This window comes from Asterias amurensis, chromosome 19 (genome assembly GCF_032118995.1).
Source record: "Asterias amurensis chromosome 19, ASM3211899v1".
Lineage (NCBI taxonomy): Eukaryota > Metazoa > Echinodermata > Asteroidea > Forcipulatida > Asteriidae > Asterias > Asterias amurensis.
In genome coordinates, this window is record NC_092666.1 from 14153715 (window position 1) to 14181674 (window position 27960).

At 40.5% G+C, this 27960-nt stretch overlaps 1 protein-coding gene across 1 annotated transcript; it reads right to left on the reverse strand.

Annotated features, from left to right (window-relative positions):
• Positions 1 to 8756: 8756 nt before the first annotated feature.
• Positions 8757 to 27762, reverse strand: LOC139951690 (ATP-dependent RNA helicase cgh-1-like). The gene is made up of 10 exons (XM_071950714.1): positions 27647 to 27762; positions 24209 to 25069; positions 23677 to 23734; positions 22567 to 22801; positions 22087 to 22230; positions 21580 to 21674; positions 20862 to 20984; positions 20294 to 20422; positions 19761 to 19941; positions 8757 to 19446 (listed from the first exon to the last, which is right to left on the reverse strand). The coding sequence occupies exons 2-10, from the start codon at positions 24448 to 24450 to the stop codon at positions 19100 to 19102; spliced, it is 1554 nt and encodes a 517-aa protein (XP_071806815.1). The 5' UTR covers positions 24451 to 25069; positions 27647 to 27762; the 3' UTR covers positions 8757 to 19099.
• Positions 27763 to 27960: the final 198 nt, after the last annotated feature.

The following is a 27960-nucleotide window of genomic DNA, read 5'->3' on the forward strand; positions in this document are numbered from 1 at the left end:
GTGGAGTTATTCAACTCCTACATGTTATTGCAGTCGTAATAGTTGAACGATTTACAGTTAGTGTCCATGTTGCAGTTACGTCCGCAAATAACATAGTTAGGAACCGTTTGCTTAGCGTAGGTGAAGTTCAGCAGAACTGTATTCTCTGAAGGGAATAATGTGTTAAAGTTTGTACACAGACTCTCCAAGCTCAGTGCGAGTGTTATCATCAGGCTATAGATGAGCAACCAAATCACTGCGAAGTTAAGAGCGCCCATGACGAGTCATCATCTGTACCACAAGTTTCTTTTTGGTTTGTAGTAATTGTCAACTGATACCGATAATAAAGGATTGTCATGTTGTCATGTTGTCAAGAAACATTGGTGACAGTGTGCACAGTGAAAATAATGGTGACGTCAACCTGTTTTTTTTTTATCTACAACAGTTTCCAATTAATCTAAGAACTCACTCCGCGGTAGTGAAGTAATAACGATCCTCATAGTAGTTCCACCTTCCGCCAAGTTGAAAAGTAAGTTCTTTTCAGGACTGATAAGGCTCCCGAAATCCGAAACTACTCCGCGGTAGTAAAATATACTAGCAAGACAGTTCTCTGTAGAACAAAATCTACCTTTTAAAATTTGTGTTGAAATACTTGTTAAACCTTATACGCAAACCTTGACATACGCAAAAGGACCATCGTGGAAAATTTGCGCGGTAGCCCTCAGCAGCAGGTTTATAAGTGCACTATTTTTGACAGTGACGGTAAGTAGAGGTATACCGAAGCACGATGTGTTGGACGCTGCTGATTGGTGGAACTCAACCCATAGTTTATTGTCTCTGCCAATCACCACCCGACGTCTAAATAAAGTTCTCTCTCTAACGGACGTCATCAACACCATAGTGATAAGGTAAAAAAATTTGTTTAGCGTCCTGGCTTTTTAAAAAGAAAAGGGAATGAGGAGGGCCTTTTTTGTATGGCGACCGACACATTGTTTACAATATTTAGACAAAAAATAGAGAGGTGGCCGAAAAGGGGAGCAGGCGGGACGCTATACATGTTTTCTTTTTGCCACATCCAGTTACCATAATAATTCTTTCAGCCTTTGCAACCAAGATGACGAGAGCAAATTAGGCACGCATTTTACTCAGTTCAGTGGTTTTCAATCAATGGTTAACTGACAAATTAATTTGCATCTGTGGTAGAAATGGTCTATCAGCACATTTCAGGAAAAAAAAATACGTTTTAATAGATCAGAGCGACCTTCTACTGCTGGTTCTGTTGAATACCCCTTGAAAAAAAATTCTCATATTAAATTATCCTACTTATGCAAGTGGGTCAACATAGACAAAACGGTTGTTGTATCACACCTAAAATGCACTGGACAATACATGTGTTGATAATTGTAAGCAAAAGAAAACTTACTTGGTAAAGAGCAATGGAGAGCTGTTGATAGTAAAACACATTGTGAGGAAAAGCTACATCTGAACATGACGATAGAATTCTACTTCCATGCTCTGAAGTAGTTTTTGAGAAAGAAGTAATTTCTCTCCCAAATTTCGCGACCTCAGCTGGTCTCGAATTCAAGGCATCTGAAAGCACACAACTTGTGCGACGAGGGTGTTTTTTCTTCCATTATTGTCTCGCAACTTCGACGACCAATTGAGTTCATTTTTTGTGTGTGCATATTATTATGTTGAAATACACAAAGTGAGACACCTGGTCTTTCCAAAAAGGTTGCAAGTTGCCTAATGGTTTTACTTTTACTGGGATAGTTTTGAAACAATTAGGTCATGAAAGGGAAGGGTATGCGTTTGGTATTCAGTTGTTGGGGCATGCAATCACTTTTTTGTTAATCACTTTTTTGATTTTTGAATTCAATACATTATTTCAACTGGTTTTACATCTGCATTTATGTAGGATTTAAAACAATCAAACTGTTCAAAAAATCAAAGGCACACTTTGCCTTTAAAAGTAGTCCACTGTTTGACTACGTAATTAATATTGTACACGTTTTACTATAGTCTATTTAACTTTGGGGAAACAGTTGGACCATTATCGAGTAAGGGCTTACCGATACTTATTGTACACATACCACCGTAGTGTGGGCTGTAATGGACTTTTCAAGACATTGTAATACAAAAAAATCTGATTTTTCTAAAAGGGCAAATAAAAATCAGACAACAGGTTATCAAAGTAGGTCAGAATATCATGCAGGCCGATACTTCACGGAGGCAACAAAGGCGATTGCCTCGATGCCCCCGGGCATTGCCTTGGTGCCCCTGAAACTCTCCAGTAAAAATAATTTACAATTTCCTCATAATAGGGTGCCCTTTTAATAACCAAGGAGAACATGCCTTGGTGCCTGTGTCCTTTCAAAAACGAAGCATACAGGCATGTAATGTACGCTTTCCAAACTTTTGTCCTGGGGGGGGGGGGGGGGGAGGGCAAACAAACAAACATCAACAATCGCAACCAAGTGTATTAAACTTATCCCTTGTGAGTTTATTCAGTATCAACTTGTCAAAATCCATAACATACATGTTCATTAAGGTCTTTATCATGAATGGATGATGAAAAAAGCCGAGAAAACATACACATGAAATTCGCTTCAGTAAACAATAATATAAACATTAACCTCTCCAAAGGTGTGGCCTTAACAAGAAAATCAAGAAAATTTTGTGGAGGTCCTGAAACGAAGCTCCCTACATTCCCCAGGCCCCATGGCTCCGCTTACCGCCGAATTCTGCAGTTGCAATAACCATTCTTTGCTTACAGGGCAAGCGCTGAATTCCTGCGCTAGATGTGTAAGCGAAGAATGTCTAGTAAAGTTTCAATTTGCTGACATACACATACAAGCAAAAACTTCCCTTTTTCCTTGTGAAAATACACTTCCTTGATAGATTAAGAAAGAGTGGAATTCCCTGCTTCGGACGGAAAGCGCAGACTCTTTTCCTAAGGCATGCAGAGCCACGGGCCAGAGGCAAATATTTGTTATCTGTTAAGCACACAAATAAACAGGGATCCAGGGGTGGATTTCACAATGAGTTAGGACTACGAGTATCTCGTCCTTAACCTTGGAACTAGCCATACGTTTTTAATATCTCCCAAGGACTAGTCCTATCTCTTTGTGAAATCGACCCAGGCCTAATTTCACAGCTCGGTAAGCAGAGCTATACAATTAGACCCTGGTTACAAACAGTAACCAAGAGTGGTATACCGGCTGGTACCCAATTTCGTTAACCAACATTAAAACTTCCATGCTTAGCAAAGTTGTGTGCTGAAGCAGCTCTGTGAAAGTGTACAAAAGTTTCTTACTTCCTGGCCATCTTTAAATATCTTGTTCCCTGTGTCGACAATGTTGATGTTAGCTTGAAAGAAAAGGGTATCAGACTGATTACAGTCATTAATTTATGCATCAGTTTCACGAGATACAATTACATAGGCCCTTTCATCAAAACCAAAGTTTAGGCTCACTCTGCAATATCAGCTCTACCAATAATAGCCTATACCTTTAAAGGAAAGGTACTCAAAACAAATATTAACTGAAAAACTGACTTGGTAACGATATGGGAAACGACTCCCTCTGAAGTAACGTATTTTTTGAGACAGGGGCAACTTCTCACTAAAATAATAAAATACTTCCATATAGCTGGAAGTCTTTTATTCCTATCTGAAAGCACACAAATTCGTCCAACAAGGGTGTTTTGTCTTTCATCATTTTCTGGCAACTTCGACGACCATGGTGAGCCCAAACTTTTAAAGGCTTGTTTTTTTATGCTAATGATGGGATGGGATACACCAAGTGAAAATGGTCTTTGACAATAAGTATTACTAAACGTACGTGTACATCAGTACCTTTAATAAATGGTTGGGTAATTATTTGGCTTGTAACAGTTTCTGTTCAGCAAGATTTTTCTGTGCTTAGCAAGTTTTAATTTTAAAAGTTTTTTTTCGAAAGTGGGCCCAAGGCCATGGTCCCCAATGGGTTAATCCAATTTGCTGTGTCCTCCGTGTTGACTCCCCGCCAGTCAGAAAACGAATCCCGGTGGCCGCCAACCTCTCCTAAACCCAGCGCTTCGGTCGCCATGAAGTCCGCAATGTGAACTTGATTCTTTTGGGGTCCCAAACTCTGCAATAATTATGCAGATGTCATAATGTATTTTTATAACAACTACTATGTCCTTCCGCCAAGCTGACAAGTTGTCATTTCCCAACTTTCACCAAACAGATACCTAAAACCAAAAATCAAATCTCTTTACAAAACTTTGTCTGTTTTTTTTTTATTATTTTATTTTTTAGGTTGGATGTATACGCATCACAAGTCTTTAGTAGGAGGTTTAGCTGCACGTTCCGCGTAAACGTGAACGTGAACGTCAGGTAAGTTCTGTCATTAAAATTTCACGTTTTTAGCGTAGGACGTGAAGTTACCATTAATTTTTACGCCATACGTCATCGTGAGCATGAAATAAGCCCAAAGTGGCAACGTCACCTAGAAACAACACAATATTTGTTGACGTTCACGTTCACTATAGCTGGCGCAACGTGCAACAAACCTCGCTAATAGGGAGGTTAAAGTCACCTGAAAATATATATTATTTTTCAAACATAAGAGTATAATTATGCTTACGAACAATAAAACAATTTTTTTAGTAATATTGTTTGTCACGATTTATATGTTAAAAAAATACATAAAGTTGTTTGGGGGGCTGATTCCGCCTACCCCTTTAGGGCGTCAATCGAGGCAGACTTTGCCTGCAATGCGTATACTAAACACACGTGCAAAGTACATGTACGTCCAAGTCGTGAGTTGGTACATTTCAAAAAGTGTTTTTCTGCATTCAGCAGCAATACACCTGGTCGGCATTGCCGGAAAAAACAAAAACAAAAACGTACAAACTCACGACTTGGTCCGTACATGTACTTTGCAATTGTGTTTACTCTACGCATTACAGGCAAAGTCTGCCTCGATTGACGTCACGAACAGCGCCCTCTCGGGTCAGGGTCTACTCTTAAATTTGTAAATAACATAAGAACTGATTTTTTAAAACCTTAGTTAACTGTGTATTCACATTCCACTCATCAAAACACATAAATAAGTGACAAAAGCTTTATTTCGAAAAAATACCACTTCCAGGTGACTTTAAGGAGCACACGCGAGCAAACAAGAACGTGAACGTAAACATGGACGTCAACAAATGTTTTGTTTCTAGTAGTCACCACTTTGAGCTTAACCCCCCTTATAATTATAGGTAGTGCACTCGCTGATAAAACTCAACGTTTTCGTCCACCAATCTCATCCGCCGCCGCCAAACATTGGGCCGCCGAACCCGTTGGGAACGACGACATCTTGCGGGACAACAACGATTTCGTCGGTGATCGTCGTGCCGCCATCGGTGGTCGTGCTGTCATCGGTGGTGGCCGTGCTGTCATCAGTCGTGGTCGTTGTGTCATCGGTGGTGGTCGTGCCGTCATTGGTGGTGGTCATGCCTACATCCGTGATCATGGCTCGCTGGGTGTCATCTGAGCTGATCTGACCCCGGCTGTTGTTATAGATGGACATGTCACAGTAGACTGCAGCTCCTCCACTGACCCCACAAGGGTAGATTGTGAAGATGTTATTAGAGGAGAACACTCCGAACGCAAAGAGTTCCTCGCAACTTCTGTAGTGGTTGACGGGAGACGATTTTAAGGGCGACTCCGGATTTTCATCAAAGTACACGCCGTTCGGATCGTCGACGAATGCCTCGGAGTGCTCGGAACGTGTGGAGTTATTTAACTCACACATGTTATTGCAGTTGTAATAGTTGAACGATTTACAGTTAGTGTCCATGTTGCAGTTACGTCCGCAAATAACATAGTTAGGAACCGTTTGCTTAGCGTAGGTGAAATTCAGCAGAACTGTATTCTCTGAAGGGAATAATGTGTTCAAGTTTGTACACAGACTCTCCAAGCTCAGTGCGAGTGTTATCATCAGGCTATAGATGAGCAACCAAATCACTGCGAAGTTAAGAGCGCCCATGACGAGTCATCATCTGTACCACAAGTTTCTTTTTGGTTTGTAGTAATTGTCAACTGATACCGATAATAAAGGATTGTCATGTAAGAAACATTGGTGACAGTGTGCACAGTGAAAATAATGGTGACGTCAACCTGTTTTTTTATCAACAACAGTTTCCAATTAATCTAAGAACTCACTCCGCGGTAGTGAAGTAATAACGATCCTCTATATAGTAGTTCCACCTTCCGCCAAGTTGAAAAGTAAGACAGTTCTTTTCAGGACTAATAAGGCTCCCGAAATCCGAAACTCTACTCCGCGGTAGTAAAATATACTAGCAAGACAGTTCTCTGTAGAACAAAATCTACCTTTTAAAATTTGTGTTGAAATACTTGTTAAACCTTGTACGCAAACCTTGACATACGCAAAAGGACCATCGTGGAAAATTTGCGCGGTAGCCCTCAGCAGCAGGTTTATAAGTGCACTATTTTTGACAGTGACGGTAAGTAGAGGTATACCGAAGCACGATGTGTTGGACGCTGCTGATTGGTGGAACTCAACCCATAGTTTATTGTCTCTGCCAATCACCACCCGACGTCTAAATAAAGTTCTCTCTCTAACGGACGTCATCAACACCATAGTGATAAGGTAAAAAAAATTGTTTAGCGTCCTGGCTTTTTAAAAAGAAAAGGGAATGAGGAGGGCCTTTTTTGTATGGCGACCGACACATTGTTTACAATTTAGACAAAAAATAGAGAGGTGGCCGAAAAGGGGAGCAGGCGGGACGCTATACATGTTTTCTTTTTGCCACATCCAGTTACCATAGTAATTCTTTCAGCCTTTGCAACCAAGATGACGAGAGCAAATTAGGCACGCATTTTACTCAGTTCAGTGGTTTTCAATCAATGGTTAAAGGAACACGTTGCCTTGGATCGGACGAGTTGGACTACAAAAAGCTTTTGAAACCGTTTGTTATGAAATGTATATGGTTAGAAAGATGTTTTAAAAGTAGAATATAATGATCCACACAAGTATCACTCGAAATTTCACGGTTTTCTTTTTACGTCGCGAACTATCACTGTCGGCCATTTATGGGAGCCAAAATTTTGACTCCCATAAATGGCCGACCGTGTTATTGGACGAGGTAAAAAGAAAACCACGCAATTTCGAGGCATACTTGTGTAGATCATTGTATTCTACTTTTACAACATCTTTCTAACCATTATGCATTTTATAACAAACGGTTACAAAACGCTTTTCAAAGACCAACTCGACCGATCCAAGGCAACGTGTTCCTTTAACTGACAAATTAATTTGCATCTGTGGTAGAAATGGTCTATCAGCACATTTCAGGAAAAAAAATACGTTTTAATATATCAGAGCGACCTTCTACTGCTGGTTCTGTTGAATACCCCTTGAAAAAAATTTCTCATATTAAATTATCCCACTTATGCAAGTGGGTCAACATAGACAAAACGGTTGTTGTATCACACCTAAAATGCACTGGACAATACATGTGTTGATAATTGTAAGCAAAAGAAAACTTACTTGGTAAGGAGCAATGGAGAGCTGTTGATAGTAAAACACATTGTGAGAAAAAGCTACATCTGAACATGACGATAGAATTCTACTTCCATGCTCTGAAGTAGTTTTTGAGAAAGAAGTAATTTCTCTCCCAAATTTCGCGACCTCAGCTGGTCTCGAATTCAAGGCATCTGAAAGCACACAACTCGTGCGACGAGGGTGTTTTTTCTTCCATTATTGTCTCTCAACTTCGACAACCAATTGAGTTCATTTTTTTTTTGTGCATATTATTATGTTGAAATACACAAAGTGAGACGACTGGTCTTTCCAAAAAGGTTGCAAGTTGCCTAATGATTTTACTTTTACTGGGATAGTTTTGAAACAATTAGGTCATGAAAGGGAAGGGTATACGTTTGGTATCTAGTTGTGGGCACGCGATCACTTTTTTGTTAATCACTTCTGCATTTATATAGGATTTAAAACAATCAAACGATTTAAAAAAAAATCAAAGGCACACTTTGCCCTTAAAATTAGTCCACTGGTTGACCACATAACTAATATGGTACACGTTTTACTATAGTCTATTTAACTTTGGGGAAACAGACAATTATCGAGCAAGGGCTGACCTCTATTCGCTCGGCCAGATCCAGGACCGCTGGGATGGGCTAATCGCTTGCACAGATTCTTGTTCAGGAAGTACGTCATGCCATTAGTCCTCCATGGTCATGCGTACAGTGCAACTAAGGTGCTGCGTGAGTGTGATGAACGATGTGTTGCGCATTATGAAACCAATGAGTGCATATGATACGTTTGCCCATCCCACCCCATCCCAGGAGCTGGGGACGAGCGAATGACCTGTACTGATTGTACACACCACAGTGAGCTGTAATGGACTTTTCAAGACATTGTAATACAACACAAATTTGATTTTTCTAAAAGGGCAAATAAAAATCAGACAACAGTTCATCAAAGTAGGTCAAAATATCATGCAGGCCGATACTTCACGGAGGCAACAAAGGCGATTGCCTTCATGCCCCCGGGCATTGCCTTGGTGCCCCTGAAACTCTCCAGTAAAAATAATTTACAATTCCTCATAATAGGGTGCCCTTTTAATTACCAAGGAGAACATGCCTTGGTGCCTGTGTCCTTTCAAAAACGAAGCATACAGGCATGTAATGTACGCTTTCCAAACTTTTGTCCTGGGGGGGGGGGGGGGGAGGGCAACCAAACAAACATCAACAATCGCAACCAAGTGTATTAAACTTATCCCTTGTGAGTTTATTCAGTATCAACTTGTCAAAATCCATGACATACATGTTCATGAAGGTCTTTATCATGAATGGATGATGAAAAAAGCCGAAACAAAACAAAATACACATGAAATTCGCTTCAATAAACAATATCAACAATAACCTCTCCAAAGATGTGGCCTTAACAAGAAAATTTGGTGGAGGTCCTGAAACGAAGCTGCCTACATTCCCTAGGCCACATGGCTCCGCTTACCGCCGAATTTTGCAGTTGCAATAACCATTCTTTGCTTACAGGGCAAGCGCTGAATTCCTGCGCTAGATGTGTAAGCGAAGAATGTCTAATAAAGTTTCAATTTGCTGACACATACAAGCAAAAACTTCCCTTTTTCCCTGTGAAAATACACTTCCTTGATAGATTATGAATGAGTGGAAATCCCTGCTTCGGATGGAAAGCGCAGACTCTTTTCCTATGGCATGCAGAGCCACGGGCCTGAGGCAAATATTTGTTATCTGTTAAGCACACAAATAAACAGGGATCCAGGGATGGATCCCACAATGAGTTAAGACTACGAGTAACGGAGTAACTCGTCATTAACCTTGGGACTAGCCATACGTTTTTAATATCTCCCAAGGACTAGTCCTATCTCTTTGTGAAATCGACCCCAGGCCTAATTTCACAGCTCGGTATTAAGCAGAGCTATACAATTTGACCCTGGCTACAAACAGTAACCAGAGTGGTATACCGGCTGGTACCCAATTTCGTTAACCGAAATTAAAACTTCCATGCTTAGCAAAGTTGTGTGCTGAAGCAGCTCTGTGAAAGTGTACAAAAGTTTCTTACTTCCTGGCCATCTTTAAATATCTTGTTCACTGTGTCGACAATGGTGATGTTAGCTTGAAAGAAAAGGGTATCAGACTGATTACAGTCATTAATTTATGCATCAGTTTCACGAGATACAATTACATAGGCCCTTTCATCAAAACCAAAGTTTAGGCTCACTCTTTGGCTTTCAGAATGTAAGCCAAAGCCTAAACCGTGGCTTTGATGGAAGAAAAAGATGGCTTAAGCATCAAGCCCTACAAGGAGACTGTATGCTTAAAAGGCAAGTACAACCGAGCCCAACGTTGTCCAAAAACACAGATTGTTACACTACAGCTGCCTTGCACTGGCCACCATCAATTCTGGTCAAACAATGAAAACTCTCAGCCAATGACAGGTCTTCATTTGACTTCTGTGAGGGCGTTGTTTCGGCTTGTGCATCAAATACAAGCTGTCTGTTGAGACATACAACTGGGTTTCGGGATGCAAACTAATCAAGATGGCCGCTGTATTTGCCATTTTGATACAAGATCAAAGTACATCAAAACAATTCTGTCTAATAGGTGGAAAGGTTATTGTTGATCTTCTTTTAAAAGTAAAACCTTTATCTTTTAAATTAAGAACGACTAGTTCCCCAAACAGTACCCCCCTGAAAATTGAAAGTTCCTTAATAACATTTACTGTTGAATGAATACCCTTCCCCCCAACCCCCATTGAAAAAAAGAAAAAAAAAAGAAGTAAAATAACATGAAATAAAAACACCAGAGAGCATATTTCCTGCTTCAGTATTAAAAAAAAAAATAAAAAAATAAAAAACAGCCAATAATCATGAATTTATCGATGGCATGCCCAAATGTAACATCACAATCTCTATTGTTTACTTAGTACTTCTCCGCTTACGTTACTGTAGAAAAACACAGTACTGCAATTCGTGACCAGCACAGTTAGCCTTTTTGAGTAAGGTTGACACTACCCCGTTTGGTTCGGGTATACACAGATAAACTTCCCCCGTACCTAACAGTGTCATAGTATTGTGTCCACCATATATCTCAAAAAAAGCCCATGAAAACAAAGACCAACCATTAAACCTTGACTGCATGTAAAAAATACTTAAGGGATCAAAAGCGACCCATGCAGGCACACCTCCATATACGCCATTCAAAAGTGAGACTAGAGTGTTTGGTATAACGACTTGTTTGTTACCGCCTTAATCTTAAGAAAGTTGCAATTGATTCAGCAATGTCTTATTGTTCTGGGCATAACACTGGTTTACTCTTGGGCATGTCATCTGTTTCTTACGAGTATTGAGTTAACCATAACATTGCAGACCCACACCAGTCACTGACCCCCCCCCCCTCCCCCCAACAATGGCAGCCTTTGAGCAATAGGTGGCAGCAGTCATAAAATCTGTGGATTTACTCGGTGGTACTATACTGCAACCTATAACCTTCAAAGTCTCCCATTCCTATAGAGACCAATTTAAGTGAGCTACCTGTCATGTCTCGCCGTCAGCGGCTAGGAATGTCCTTGCTCGCGAACATGCAGTGTGTATTGTCCAAGAAACTTCCCCCACCACAATTTTTTTTTAATGACCGAGGGCAGTGACTGATGTAGTCCCAAATATTTCACCTCATCTTCTTCAACCTCCTCACGTTCCTTCGTTTTCAAAGAGACTTAACCAAGTCTCCCTGAGAACAAACTTAACAAGAGGAAAGGCAGCCAACTCTGTTAAGCAGACAGTTGAAATTGGTCGTTAGCATGGTCACCAGATCAAGAGAAACAGGATGCGGATTCCTCTGTCGCTGATTACCAAGTCTGCTTAGCAAGTTGTTTTCTTCATATCAGCTTAAGAAAACGCTGGCAGCCAATCCTTTATAGTTACAGAGTTTAAGCTATGTCCGAATAGACCGATCCATTAAGCTCTGCCCCATTGCGTACAGACACAACGCAACAAAGGTCAAACAAATGAAGTCTGACATGAGCGTGTATGCTTGGCGCGCGGGGCAGAGTTGTGCAGAAAGGCATTGGAGAGGCTCATGTGTTCTTGCACACACGTGCGTTGTTGGCGGAGCCTAATGGATTGGTCTATTGGCGGCTGCAGCTACGGCTAGATTGTTGCATCTTATAGTGTTGAAGTAAAGAGGTCGTTAACAACACCCTTAGCAACTGCTGTAGCCGTAGCCGCCAATTTCGGATACAGCGCAAGCCTCACAGTATGAGACTTAAGTGACACTAGGTGGCAGCAGACTTACCGAATAAAATCAACTGCTCTGGAACGTAAAGCCCAAATGTCCTTAAACTTTCAAAATTTACCGTTATATCTGCTGCCACCTAGCAACTTTACAATCAGAGTGTCTCAACACCTGAACCAACGTCATAGAGATGTTAAAGCATCTGCTAAGCATAAAGTATCTTTGCTTAGCAGAAACAAGATACCAGCCACAATAACATGTAATGTACATTGCTCGTAACTGGTTCCAATATTTTAAGTATGATTTTTTCTGCCTAAACAGCTTGATGACTTTGGTACAGGCAAGACGCTATGTGTTGGTGTGACAGCAATGGTTAAAACCTACCATAAAAACTATGCACACACAAGTACAACAGGTTTCAATTAATCAAACATCAAAATGGAATCAACAAAAACAACTGTGCCACCAGGGAAAAAATAAAAATTTATAAGCTTAAAGGAACACGTTGCCTTGGATCGGACGAGTTGGTCTATAACTGAGCGTTTATAACCGTTTTTTATAAAATGCATATGGTTGGAAAGATGTTTTAAAAGTAGAATACAATTATTCACACAAGTTTGCCTCGAAATTGCGTGGTATTCCTTTTACTGCGCGAACTAACACGGTCGGCCATTTATGGGAGTCAAAAATTTGACTCTCATAAATGGCCGACCGTGTTAGTCGACGAGGTAAAAGGAAAACCGTGCAATTTCGAGGCATGTTTGTGTGGGTCATTGTATTCTTCTTTTACAACATCTTTCTACCCATATGTAATTTATACAAAACAGTTACAAACGCTTTTCAAAGACCAACTCGACCGATCCAAGGCAACGTGTTCCTTTAATTGATGATACACTCTAAGCAGCACAAAGTGTTTGGAAGAACTTGGTGAATGGGAATAAATTGTTGCATTACATTTTGATTCGTTTTCTAATTCAAACATTACGCAACTGGTAGTGACATACAGGAATGAACTCATTTTCTCCCCTAGGGTTGGTGGGGGAAAGACTTTTAGGTGGGGTCACTTTGAAAGCTGCCGAGAGAGTGTCAACAATTTTACACGGACCTTTGGCACACACGCTTGAACAGACAAAAGATTCCATTCCTTCCAACACATCAACACATAGCAGATACATTGAGCTGCATCATCAGGTAGTTTAACACCATCAGTGCAGTTTTAACCTGGGCCAATTTTACAGAGCTTAGGCAGGGAATAACCCAAGCTTAAGCAGAGCTTTTGAAGAGACAGAGCCATGCTCTAAAGCTCTGTAAAAATGGCCTGATAAACATACAAAGAAATACTATACACTAAACAGAAAAATGGAATTTGGTTTTCAATTTGTTGGGGTAAGGGGTCGTTAAGACAGGACGTGTGCCTTATATACTTGTTTAGCCATGGCAATATTTAGCATACAACATGTATGCCTCCGTAATGCAAACGTTAGTTTTCTATTTGAAAATTTTACCTCCACTTCACTCGATGAAGCATCGGTGCTAACATAAGGTGTTGGTAGACAAGGGGCCCATTAACAACAGGGGAGAAATAAAGTACAACTAACGATTTTGTAATCTGGCAAAAACTGGCGAGGAATAAATCTTTTCAGAGTGGATTACCTGAATGTCCTGGATTTTAATAAAAAATTGAAAACCAAATCCCTGCATAAAAATTAACCAAATTAAAATTGTAAAAAATAATTTTCAATTCCATCAACAAGTCTTTATCAACGACCTAACCAACCAAAATGCTAAAAATGGAATTGTGACCTCACAATTAACATTATTTCAGTTTACATCAAAGCACGAGGTTGTGTCATCGATCACTAAAAGGAGGGGCTGCCCACAAACAGCTTTTAAAGACTCACAGAAAGAAACACACGCTCCAATTGGCACCCATACATGTATGCATCACAAGAAAAAGAAGTGGAGAAGAACAAACTACCATTTGGGACAGGGGCATTGCTTGGTGAAGCTCCCTGAGAAAATCCCAAAGAAAAAAGAAAAAGAAAAAAAGGGATAAGCTTGAACAACTCTTCTTTCTTCACCTGTCATAAAACTGATGTTTGAACCCTTCTCGCAATCGATTGTGCGCTTTACAAAACAACAGGGGTCGAAATTAAGTGTATTTCCATGGTAGTCAGCAGGGCTAATGACCAATAATTTTTAGTAGCCCTGATTAGATTTTGGTAGCCCGAAAGACACATTATGTCTCGCGTCACGGCTCAAACTTTACAACACACCAATAACATAGTTCTTTATTGTTTGTGATGATGATTTTTGCATTATTTTTCCACTAGCCCGTCGGGCTATCAAACTGGAAAAATCAGTAGCCCGGCTGTAAATCTGGTAGTCCCGGGCTAGCGGGCTAGTGGCAATTTCGACCCCTGAAACAAAAATAAAATATTGTTCTTTTTTCGACTCCGTTCTTCACAACCGTTTCAGGCTTATGTGATACAAGTAGGTACTATTTATCCCCCCTCCCATTCCCCAATTAAAGAGCTCACAAAAAAATGTTAAATCTCTTCTTAAACTTCATCAATGTCTCTCGTCGTTGCCGATTCCCTAGAGGCTCCGCTTATACAATGTATCATAGCGCTGCTCAAGAAGAGAATTTTGCTTACTTTCCTGCAAAGCGAAAAAAGAGCAGGATACCAATCACATTACGGTACATGTGATATGGTATTTTGGCTGGTAATCTTTTTCTGGTAAGTATGTTTTGTTATGCTTAGCTACTTTGTGCTTTAAAAGCAGCTCTATGAAGTTGGGTCTTAGGCCTTATTTCATAAAGCTTCTCAGCCATAGAAAGCTGCTATGCATAACAACTGTATGCTTACCAGAAAAGGAGGTTACCCGTCAAACTACCATGTCTTAAGTACATTTTGTAACTCAAATCCTGCTTATATCTGCCAAGCAGAAATGCGTCCAGCAATATTTTCTGCTTAAGCAGCTCTACGAAGTTGGGTACTGGTTTATACTCGACAGGGCTAGCATCTACACCGTGGTCATGCTGTCCTCAAAGAGTACCCTCCATTACGGAGGGGCATCCTTCCTCCTCGAGACAGACGACAATCACCGATTATGTCTAGGGGTTTGTGCCTGCTCTGTAAAGTACAAACCACCCTCACAACAATATAAGTAAATAAACAAAAATAAAATAAAACCTAATCGTTCATGCACCCAAGGTCATACACATATCCCCTGTCCCTTTCACTTCTCCCCAACACACAATCCTAACACTGCCCATTTTTAATAAAGTTGGTGCAATAAACTGGCTTAGCACTGAATAATATCGCTTAACAAGAAACGGGTCGCTGGCCAAGCAGCCATGTATGTAAGTTTACATTGCAGTCTCAATCTGCTTTTTTTGGGGGGTGCTTAGTATTTGTTTGTAACAGCTTAATGCCAATTTGGCTAACAGGTGTAATGTAGTGAACTTTGTCCCCCGACACTGCAACCACATACACACACATGGAATGGAATCAGCTCTTGAAAGGTGCCACACCATTAAAATCTACATATTACTGGCACAAACAGAGCCCGCAGTTGGACCCTGCAAGGCCAGGGAAAAGAGCAGGGGAGAGTTAAACCTTGGGTGCATGAAATTCATTCAGACGTTGCAATCAGAAATTGTACTAAGAATTACTCAAGATACATAAATCATGACGTCAAGGATGGACACTTGTACACTAAACCTGGGTAATTGTTAACATAAGACAGAACAACCTAGGCCCCATTTCACAGCGTTGTTGAAGCTGACAATTTTGCTTCTTTTTCTGCTAAGCAAAAATGAGCAGGATACCAGTCACAAATTGTATGAACTGTATGTGATTTGGTGTTTTGACAGTGGTAACCTTAGTCTAGTAAGTATCATTTTGTTGTACTTGGCTACTATTTGTGCTTAAGCAGCTCTGTGAAACATGAGGCCAGTTGGGCTATTCGTAACAAGTGACCAGCTCGGCTGTATGTAGAATGGGCCAGCTAGTTGGTGTTCACACCCGAAAACCTTTTCTACCAATTCTCTTAGTACATTTAATATAAATCTTTTTGACGACAGACAAAACAGCGCCCTCAATGGTTCACCCCAGAAGCAACCACATGGTTAGCAAGAACCACTCAAGACCTGATCTAAAAATAAACAACATAACATTTACAAAAATCTTGTTGAATTTCATCTCATTTTTTCTTCTTTTTCAATTGTATTTCACAATAAACAGGTAATTATTAGACTTTTCTGGGTGAATTCAAAATCTCTTTCGTGGAATTTTCTGAATATTCAACTCAGAAAAACAAAAGTTGCCAAACTCGTACCGATTAGAGAAGGATGTATAATACAAAAGACATGTCACAATAATTTCAGCCTGTAATTCAGCCCGTTGAATGGCGGGTGGCATAAAGACAACCAATATTCCATGATTTGAACTCCAGAGGGCGCTTGATCACTTACACTACCGCGATCTCACACGGACGGTTTAAAAATTGACAATTGAGTCATTTGGCATCAACGCAATTACGAAGGACACACCAATTTAAAACACTAGTGTGATTCTGGAGCATCAACCCCACATGAACTACTTTGAAAAATGAAGCAAAAAAATAAAATAAATGGATAAAAGAAAAACATGTGTGGAAAATGATCAAAGAAAATAATCATGTAGCAGAATGTTTTTCTTTCAATAACTCAGTACAGTGTAAGCCCTCTCACATTGACGTCAGGTAAAACACTCGGAGGGTTCCCCAAAATGTTTAGAGTAGTGCTCGTTCTTTTACCATTAAGAGTTAACTCTCGTCAAAAGCTTTTATCTTGCATTCAGCATGTAAGTATGCGAATGGAATCCAAGTTCAGCTGCAGGGGAAATTTTAACGACATGAAAGTTGGGCACCATTCAACAGGCTGAAATGGCCTCAAAAACAAAAAACATCTTGACATTGAAACATGACCTAGCCATGTTAAATGTTAAATCAGTGCTGTGCTCCAGCATCTATTTTTCAGTCGCAACTCTCGAACCAAGTAAACACATCAATAACCTTTCTTTACAGTCAACACAACAGTTCATCAGCTTGTAACAAATTTCATGCGACTAAGCACGCATTCCTGCTTACTGGTTTAACCGCTTAAACTGGTCCTGTGTCGTCCTTTTTATCACTCCAAATTGCAACTTCTCGAATGGCAGGATTCCTTTTTGGTTTGCCTCCGATGATCGACTTTTTAATCCAGAGTTTTGCACGACAGATCAACAGACTTTTAGTCTTGCAGGACACGACTGTTTTGAACGCGACATAGTCTTGAGTTGTTTCCACATTTTCAGTTGCGTAAAACGCCAGTGAGGCTCTCTCTACACATGCGAAAAACCAACAATAGCTCCTCACTAAATTATGTATTACAAAGGCATTATCATTTCAGATAATCTACATTCGTTTCAACATCCCACATCCTTGGGGTTGCAGTTCCACAAGTTGCAGACAGTTTTGCATCGTCACGAATCATCTCTTGTTTAATTTATCCAGAGCAAGTCATCCACACATTTTCTTGAACACTGTCGCTGCATTTCTCGTCTTAAAATTTGTTTGCTTATAGTTTGCGTATCATCATAAACACTTCACCTCACCTATCTACAGTTGATGTAAGCGGTACACTCAAGTACCCAAATGCTGGAACTCCAAAGCCTTCTGTACATTTTCTTTAATAGCGGATGGCTCCTCACACCAATCTCAGGTAACTGACTTCCGTTTCTCACAACATTTTGCATTAGTGTTTTTTTTTCAGTTTCAGTCCTGCGTTGCATTTTTCGTATTTCATACAAAGACAGATCACGGTTTTTTTTCAGGCTCCGTCAAAAAGTTGCTTTACTTACACTTTGTGGGATTGCAAAATTGTTTTTTTTCTTTCTTGTTCTTCATATAAATAAGCAGTCATCCAATGCTGTGGTTTAAACCACTTTGTGTCAAGCTTCTTTTTCAGCACACTGTAGTTCGTCTGTCCACGCAAACGCTCCAATCAGAACTCAGCACGATAGCGCTTTGGCGTAACTGGTTTTCTCATTTCAATACTTCCATACTATGCAAAATCTTTTCAGTGTACCCAGGACAGTACCATCCTCATCCAACACAAGAAAGATGTTAAGTGTCAATGATCAATTTCAATTTATAAAATCTCACTTGGTTTTAAAAAACAAAATCGATGGGGTCCGAAACTTACTGGGGCTCAAGCTCGGACTTCACCGATTTTATTTTTTAAAGGAAAACAAAAAACAACAACAAAGGTTTTAACCTCCTAGCCCATTTCATCTTTTCGGAGGGTCAGAAACTTTGTGGCACAAACTACTAATCTCTGACGTGCCTTAAAATAAAGAAGTCTCTCAGAGTCTTATGATATTCACAATGGCAGCAAAAAATAAGAAGTATCACAAACATTTTTCTTCGGAGTAAAGGAATGGCCGTCAAACTTTAAGAAAAAAAAAATACACTCAGATTTTGTTTCTTATCTGATTTCAAGCTTTTAAAATTCTTCTTCTTGAGATGAAAACAAAATATTTATGATTTCTTTTCATTACATGTTGCACATATTACACTGCGGACAGAAGGTGGGTGGGAGGCGGTTACCAAATAGGAACTCTACCACATTGTACACTGTTGACAATCTTCAATCTGGGTTTCGCATTTAACATAAAAAACAACATTGTTGGCGTTTGAACACCAGATGAAAAAGTTGCATTACAGAACGTGGTAGAGGAACAGTTGGAGGCGTGTTCACAGTGATGCAGTTACGACAATGTCATATTAAAACAAAAATAAAGTGATTAGGATCTGCACCACAGGAGCGATCCAAACACCATGGGAAATAAAAATTATCACGTCAAATGATACACAAGTACTGTTTTTTTCTTGTTTCCTTCTTTCAATTTTGCAGGTTCAAAACAGTGTTTGTCGTCTAATTGTCATAAACCGTGAACACCCCCACCTTTTCCTTACCACTCGCCCATCCTCCATCCAGCACCTATCATACAATAACCGAAGACCAAACATTGTGTCTGTAATTAATTTCCAATCAAGTTTAGAATCAAATTCTTGATTCTGATCAAATCGTTCTCATTTCCCATCCAACAAATTCTTGTCACTTTGGAGAATTTTTGAATAAAATAAAAAAAATTAATAAAAAATAAAAACAGATTTTCACAGAAAGAGAAAAAGTCAATACAACAGGTGACTGAAAACCATCAAGGTTTTTGCAAACATGGAAACCTTTTTACTGCTTTGCTATACTCATTTCTTACTGTTTGTTTTTTGTGGGGAGAAGGTACCTGTTTACTTAGCGTTGTTTTGCTTTGGCTTAGTTGACTGACCCTTAGACGAACCGGGTTGTGTCGGCTTCTTCCTGTCATCATCTCCTCCGGGCATCTGGAACTCGGCGACGTACAAACTCTTGTCAATCGCCACTTCACTGGGCACTGGGCGAATCTCAGTGGCTAGCTGCTGCTCGATCAAGCAGAGACTCTTGTGGTCCTCATGCGTGACCAAATTGATGGCCAGACCGAGGTGACCAAAGCGGCCGGATCTACCGATGCGATGTAGGTACGTCTCTGAGAGCTTGGGGAAGTCAAAGTTGATGACTACGTTGACGGCTTGGATGTCGATACCTCTGGTGCAAAGATCTGGAATGGAATAAGTTTCGGAAGATAACCATAAATAAGGGATTTCCCCCAAAGTTAACTCATCTCTCTTCCACACAAACCAATATTAAAACAATGAAAAAGTAATTGGCTCAATGATACAAGTGTCATGACCGGTACTCGAAACCCATGCTGATCAGAAACACCAGAGCTCGAATCCGGTGCTCTTAAAGAGCTCAGCCACAACACAGGGAACAAGTTAACAGTTCTGTGATGTGGAATCTCAATCAGCTTCAACATCACCAAAGAATCGAGTACGGGGGGGAGGATGGGGGAACCAGGCAAAGCCAACTCACCAGAAGCCACCAGGTTGCGACAGGCACCCATTCTGAAGTCATGGAAGACCCTATTTCTGTGTTCCTGTCGCATCTTGGAGTGAATGTAGAAACATGAATAGCCTAGCTCCGTCACTTTGCGGGCCAGCAACTCCACGCGCTGGGTGGAGTTGCAGAAGATGATTGACTGGTTGATTTGCAGCTGAGGGCGAGGAGAAATAAGGTCCTGTTATTCACATATCAATCACAGGCCAGGAATTTCATCTAAGAGAGGGCAAGTCTTCAAGTCTATGGGAGACTTTGAAGGGGCACCAAGGACAGGGCAACAGAGGCCATGTGCTTAGCAAGATTGTTATGCCTACAGACTTTATAAGATCGGGCCTTGGTAACTTTTCGCAGAATCAGGGAAAGTGGACAGCTATGGGATAAGTTTTGGTAAATCAGTGGAAAATCAGAACATTGTTCAGGAAACTTTCTGCCGCATCAGGGAAAGGGTCAGCTCTAGGATAAGTTTTCCCTAAAATATTTTCTTTGAAGAGACATTATTTTCTTACCTTTGAGAAGAGTGTGTTAAGACAGTGGACCTTTTCTCTTTCTTTGACGTACGCATAATACTGCGTGATTCCCTTCAACGTCAACTCCTCCATCAAGTTAATCTGGTAGGGATTAGGCAGGTACCTCTCCTATAAAGAAGAAAATAAAGAAAAGAATTACATATAAGAAAACATCACTAGAGAATCGGGGGAGTCTGGGTTTATACTTTTTACTTGTGGCGACTAGTTCCAAGCGAGTTGACTTCAATTTCAAACATTCACGGAGCTAACTAGATGTTCATCTTGCATTTAGGGATATTTGGTACAAAATTAGGGAGCATGTAGAATTACACTCAACATAATAGAGTAAAGTCAGGCACATCAATTTCCCTCTGATAAAGGGCACTGCTATGAGGAAAATGTTAATTTGTTTTGTAACTTTGCGAAGGCTACCATTGCAAAAGCACAGAGGCCACGACAGAACCTGCTGTGGGAGCTGTGGGTTACATCCAGACCTGCAGCCGATTGCACGAAACTTTACGCAACTGCGTAAGTCCACTTGCGCAACGTTTATGGTCTCATTGCTTACCATAAATGCTTTTACTGTCGTTGGAAAGGTGGCAGAATACAGCATGATCTGACGGTCATTGGGCAAGAAGGCAATAAGGTCATCCAGCATATTCTTGAAATCTTGTGACAGCAGCTTGTCAGCCTGCGGAAGAAAATTCATTCAATATTAATTTAAATTCATTCTTAAGACACAACAAGCAACAGTCAGGTCTTAAACTTCGTTCTTGAAGAGGCACAGCAATTTTCCTCTGGTAAGGGGCACTCTATTTGTATTTCAAAGGGCATGACATCAAAAGTACAGGGCACCACATCGATTGCTGTGGTCGCCATGGGTTATTCCGAGGCCCGAACAACAGTATTATATTTGTTTTAAGTCGCCCGCAGGCAGGACAGCCTTTGACAGATCCAATCTTCTCTGTTCCATATTCAGACAGCTCTGTTGTAACCTCTGCACCAGCCTTACTCCTGGAGACAGCAACATAGCTCGTTAACCGTTTGCCCCCTACCCCATGACTTGGCTCCCACATTATGAGAAAAGATTAAGAAAACCGAAGCTGCGATTCTTAACGCGAGGCTGGCCAAATTCCATTTCTCAAAGCATTGCGATTCATTTTAAGATAAGTTGTCAATAACGCTTAGGTGTTTTAATTACATCACACCTAGCTCAGCAATTAAGATTGGTCTTAAGAGCAATCTTAGTTCTTTGTATTTGTAACAATAATGGGCGATGCCCTTACCTCATCCAGCACAAGGATCCCACATTTGTCCAGCTTGGCCACGCCCTTACGGCATAAGTCCAAAATACGGCCCGGTGTTGCTATTATAAGATGTACTGCAACAGAAAAAAAAGAAGAGCTGTTGATAGCATAAGACATTGTGAGAAAGAGGTATTTTCGAAAGGCATCTGAATGCACCCAATTCTATTCGATCGACAAGGTGATTTTTTTCTGTCATAACTTTCTTGCAACTTCTTGCAGGACTCAGGAGTGACGATGCAATGTACAACGGTACGCCAATGTTCATGTACTCAGTGGGCGAAACATGACCTGAGCATGCCTACCAATTAACACATGGATTACTTTATGCCCAGTTTGACGCTGCACCACCGAGTGAAAACAGTGGTTCAGTAACACAAAGGCAAATATTAGACTATCATAATAATTAAGAATCAGGTGGTTGTGACAACTTTGATGTGACTGCAAGAAAAGCAGAGACCACATTCTTTCAGGTCTGGGATCCTTTACCTGTCTGCTGTAAACGGATGATGTCATCTCTGAGACTGGTACCTCCCGTTGTGACCATGACTTGATGGCCGAGATGCTTGGACAGCTCCTTGCAGATCTGACTCGTCTGCAGCGCCAACTCTCTCGTTGGTACCAACACCAAACCTGCAGACAATCATAAGAGGTAACACATGAGTCTTGGACAAAACAAAATCCGCAAACAATTATTCTAGATATTAGAGTCTAGTCTCCGACAAAAAAATCCTCAAAATTACTCTAGATATTACACTACATGGTTGGAATCAGGGACCGACTAAAAAAAATATATGAAACTGCTTTGAAGTTCTTCCGGGTAGGAAAAGAAACTTTTTGACATGTGTACAAAGTAGATAAGTCTGGTTTGCCGGATCCCATGGAAAAGAGGTCTATTTTATTATAAAGTGAAATTACTGAGCCAGGTTTGACTCTGGTGAGAAGGTACCGTTTGGCATAAAATCTCACCTTGTACTTCATTTTTGTTCAACTGTGTGCGTTCCAGCATCGGGATTGTGAATGCGCCGGTTTTACCCGTTCCGTTCTTCGCTCTGGCGATGATGTCATGACCTGAAAGCGCCATGGGTATGCTTGCCTCCTGAATGGGGGAAGGCCACTCCCACCCCTTCTCGAAGATGCCTTTTAGGAGACCGTGACTCAGGCAGTAGTCCTCAAACTCGTTTCCCTTTGTGTTTGTCACGTCCTGCGAAATGGCAGAGTAAATAAACAACAATAAGTGAACAAAAAGACCAGCTTTTGTGGCAGGGGCACCTCTTTGAGGAAAATGTTTAGTTTGTTTTGGAACCTTGCACAGGGTGCCAAAGTCAAGGGAACCACAGCAATTCCTGTGGGTTAATTTGAGGCCAGCTCTGTCAATGACTTTCTTTGGTTGTTGCAAGGTTTGAACCCATAATTTTGTATGACTGGCCAACATGACCAGTTAGCTTGTCATTTTACTGGTCCGTCAGCTTTTTCACAAGTCAATAAGTTTCAAATGAATTTGGGATGCTTTTCAACACTGAACTAGCTTGCTGGATCACTAGGAAGCAAATTTTGACCGGTCCTCATGTGTTTAAACTAGCATCTGGCCAGCAGACCACTGTCAAGGGAGAACACTGTATTGGTCCTTTGTTATATAATTACTGGAGTCTGACAATTGCCCAATGGGATTCAAAATATCAAACTCAAGCCTTCTTTCGAGTATATGAAGATAGGCCTTAACTTCACAGAGGTCAAGGCCTGCTGCCTCTGGTGTTAGCCTAAATGCGCCCTTTGAAAGTTTCCCATGCAAGACAAAGACATTCCAATGGAAGTGCCTTTTGCAAAATGAAAATGACCTTGCCCTCTCAAAGATGACATTGCAGGCCCGATGTTCATGTACTCAGTGGGCAAGACATGACCTGAGCATGCCTGCCAATTAACACATGGATTACTTTATGCCCAGTTTGACGCTGCACCACCGAATGAGACAGTGGTTCAGTAACACAAAGGCAAAGATTAGAACATCCTAAATGCACAATATCAAAATAAACAAAAGAGCAATTTAAAAATTTGAGACATTTCATCCTAAATACTTACACTTGTTTTAAATCTGGAATCTTTCGGTGGTTGCTTTAGCCCAGCTTTCCAATCTCCGCTGTAGAAAATAATGGAACAAACAAATATTCATTATGTTCTATGTCAATTCAATTTATGGACCCAGCTGTGAGAAAAACAAATTAATGGCATTTCCTACACTGGTTGAACACATTTTTTCAAGCCTAAGTAGGCTTCTCAAAGTGCCTTACATATACACTGGTATTTATAGGTACTCCTGAAACTGTATCAGATCTTATAGAGTATGCAGCACACGAGGTCAAATAAACACCCTGGTAGCTTATCATTCAAGTAAATATTGGTTATTGCCCATCCTGTACTCGGCAAATAGTAATGTTGGTCGCCCATTCCAAACTCGAACAGTGATACTGTTACGACCTGCTACAGCACAGATGAACACAAGATTCAAACTAAATGACAATTAAAATGTTGTTGATTGATTGATTGAATCGATAAATTTAGTAGAAACCCAACAAGAATTTTGTCCATGTACATGTACACTACTACAACTTACCTAGCAGGCTTTCCAGATGAGTTATTTGATTGCACCACTTTAGACTTGGCAGCGTTCTGGCTTGCCGATGCATTTGCATTTGACTGAGGTCCGTTCATTTTTAAGGAACCCATTCCTCCCATGGATGGGGGCGGACCTTGTCTCACAAGACTCCCGTCGACTCCCCGAGCGGGACTGTTAGCACCGTGATTGTTCATTCTGTTTACCTCCTGGCCTGGTGCAGCAGCGGCTGCGGAAGCCATCTTGCAAAGTCAAGAGATACGGTAGTACAAAAAACACAAGCGTCACTCCTTTCCAAAGGAATGTCTGCAAAAACAGATTGTCTTTATCTCCCTGAGAACTCGTTGAAAATTGATTGTGTCCAGCAAGAAATCGTTGACTTTGTAAATAAAGGAAACAAGGCAGGACGGTCACGTCTGCCTTTTTGTAAAGAATCTATTAAAAGAGTTTTTCTTTGGCAAATATACAAATATACAATTTACATATATATAAACAATAATCTTTTTGTATTTATTTTATATAGCTGGTCACTTCTCACAGAAGTAAAAAATCCTGTACAAGTTCAGGTATAATGTACATCCACTCTTTGCAAGAGCGGGTATCAAGAACGACGACAAGCAGTTTTATGTCTTATGTCCTCTGCATTGTAACGTCGCAAGAAGTTTTTTGTATAAGTGGGAAGAACTTTCAAATGCTGGAAATTCCAGCACAAGTTCAGGGGCAGTGGAAACAAAATCGTATTTGATCGTCACGGATGACAATTAATTGTTTTTTTATCAGATCGCGCACCAAATACAATCGTAGAATCGTCACAAAATTCAGTCACTCGAAGAGAGCGTCGACAGATAACCAATTGTTTTCCTGTTGAAAAAAAAGAAGACATCAAAATTTATTAAACACCACATGTCAATATAACATTAGATTTAGATTTAGAACTAAGAAGAACTGTTGCCATCTGCGGCTCGGCACTTGGAACTAACAGTAATAATAAAAGTCACGCTTGCCTGCTGGACAGTTCATGCCTGAAAGTTTGACTGAGCGCTAACACAACAACCTAGACGCATTTCATTTGGCAACAACAAACCAGTACCTTTGCACTTTTTGCAGTGCAGCAAAAAAGGTTCAATAATTAACGTGTTTAAAAAGTGAAAAGATTTCGAACCAAAATATTATTAAAATTTACAGCTGAACCTGACTGGCTTACCATGCTGCACTGAACTATTTCCTTTGTATTTTATACACGTTTTTAAATTGTTGCAAAAGTAAATTGTTTTGTCATTTTAATTGTGTGTGGTCTGCTTTTTGGGGGAATCGTTTTCTCTCAACTCTGCTGGAGGCAGGTAGTGGGAGGGTCAAAAAAAGGGCAAAAACTGACAGGACGAACTGACAAGAACGATAGATATTTACTACTTTTTGTTATGCTAAATATTGCTAATTCAAGTGAGAAAACAAATTACGTTAAAAAAATTGTGGGCCTGCTGCCTGCATACTCGGGACGGCAGAGGGGATCGGGGACAGGACTGCATGGAAATCCGTGCTGCTGCCTGCCAAATCCTGTGCCTGCCTAGACCCAGTAACTGGGGCGCTGTACTCCTTTTCAACAATTTTTGACTTTATCTGTCGTACTAGCGCCCCAGGGAATGGCACAGAATTTTAACGAATACCCAGTTTTTCGCGACACCCAGCCACAAAAAATGCCTCAAAATGACAAAAAGACCAAACAAACTAGCTCAAAAATCGCTTACTCTATTCTCGATACGTCTAGGATGTAACATCAGGCATTTAATTGTACTCACAATCATTTTTTAAACTCCAAATCGATGATTTTTAACTCCGCATCGTGGAGCGATTGACAAGTCTGCGATTTTCGGATGTGTATGGTAACGAAACATGGCGTCGCGTTGTGGGTGGATGTCCATCAACGGCTGTTTAATGCTACACTTGTTACAGGCGTTGCAGCGAATGCTATACATTGTACACGGGGATGGGTACAGGCGCTGCAGCTAGCGAGTGCCCACGTGCGTTCAATCATGGTCAACGTAACTTACACGGTACCGGGTTGTTGGAAAATTATCAGAAAGGGGGTGAAAGGTTCTCAGAAAGGGAATATTGTCTGAAAGAGGGGATTTTTCTGGTCTGAAGTCTGCTGGATGAAGCTGGATGGTTCTGGATGAAGTCTGCTGGTCTGGATTTTTCTGGTCATCGCCCCCCCCCCCCCCAAAAAAAAAGGAAAAAACGAAAAAAGGGGAAAAAAGATGATAAATAAATAAAAAAAAATTCTACAGTGACACTGGCAGCACTAAACATTATAAGAAGCAATTTAACCATGCACAAAAATCGTAGGCCTAGATGAAGTACAGCGGTTTTTATTTATTTATCATATTTTTCCCCCTTTTTTTTTTTTTTTTTCTTTTTTTTGGGGGGGCGATGACCAGAAAAATCCCCTCTTTCAGACAATATTCCCTTTCTGAGAACCTTTCACCCCCTTTCTGATAATTTTCCAACAACCCGGCACCGTGTAAGTTACGTTGACCATGATTGAACGCACGTGGGCACTCGCTAGCTGCAGCGCCTGTACCCATCCCCGTGTACAATGTATAGCATTCGCTGCAACGCCTGTAACAAGTGTAGCATTAAACAGCCGTTGATGGACATCCACCCACAACGCGACGCCATGTTTCGTTACCATACACATCCGAAAATCGCAGACTTGTCAATCGCTCCACGATGCGGAGTTAAAAATCATCGATTTGGAGTTTAAAAAATGATTGTGAGTACAATTAAATGCCTGATGTTACATCCTAGACGTATCGAGAATAGAGTAGGCGACTTTTGAGCTAGTTTGTTTGGTCTTTTTGTCATTTTGAGGCATTTTTTGTGGTTGGGTGTCGCGAAAAACTGGGTATTCGTTAAAATTCTGTGCCATTCCCTGGGGCGCTAGTACGACAGATAAAGTCAAAAATTGTTGAAAAGGAGTACAGCGCCCCAGTTACTGGGTCTAGTGCCTGCCATTCAATTTCAAAATTCAATTCAACAATTAATTTCAACACCTCGCCACACATCTTGCCCTCCCAAAACACCCAACCTTCTGCAATAGTAAAAAATTATTACCAGTATATTCTCTGTAACAATATTTAACTCATTTAATGAGCTATTTTTGTATTGAATCCACACGAATATTAAGTTATCTTTTGAAAGTCAAATCCAACCAAAAGCAACAAAGCCAATACGTGCATTCTGCCATTCACACAAGATCATCCGTTACATGGGTTTTTCAGATTCCGAAAGTAGATTTCATGTGATTTTTTGTAACCCTTATTAAAAACAATTGCTGTTAAAATTTATCCCAGAAGAGCACACATTCTATAAAGTTTACAAAGACATCAAAATGTCAGTCGAAACTAAATGTTTTTGAAGGATGGAGAGAGATTCATTTACCTGTTCACTCGAAGGATTCGCAGGGTCAAAATGGCCGTCATCGCTATTTAGCATTCGTCGTCGGTTGTTCGATATAAGATAATGAGTTATCGAACACAGACTCCGCTTTCATTCAAAACACGCACGCTCCGATCATCAGGGACAATATTGTGAATAATCGATTATGTTAACGAGTTTAAATGTCAGCTTAAAAAAAACTAAAAAAAAAACTATCCCATCCATCCCAACCAAACGTGGATTTCTTAATTCTGTTCAAGATGTTCAACAACATTCATATAGTACAAACATTTTCATCGGCTTTTATTGAAATGTTG

Bases quoted from the DNA above. Each gene is read 5' to 3' on its own strand.
- LOC139951690 (XM_071950714.1), bottom strand. From the start codon at position 24,450: ATGGCTTCCGCAGCCGCTGCTGCACCAGGCCAGGAGGTAAACAGAATG. The intron at 23,735-24,208 runs GTAAGTTGTAGT...TATTTTCTACAG, and splicing joins TCATCTGGAAAGCCTGCTAG to CGGAGATTGGAAAGCTGGGC. The intron at 22,802-23,676 runs GTAAGTATTTAG...GCCATTTCGCAG, and splicing joins ATTCCAGATTTAAAACAAGT to GACGTGACAAACACAAAGGG.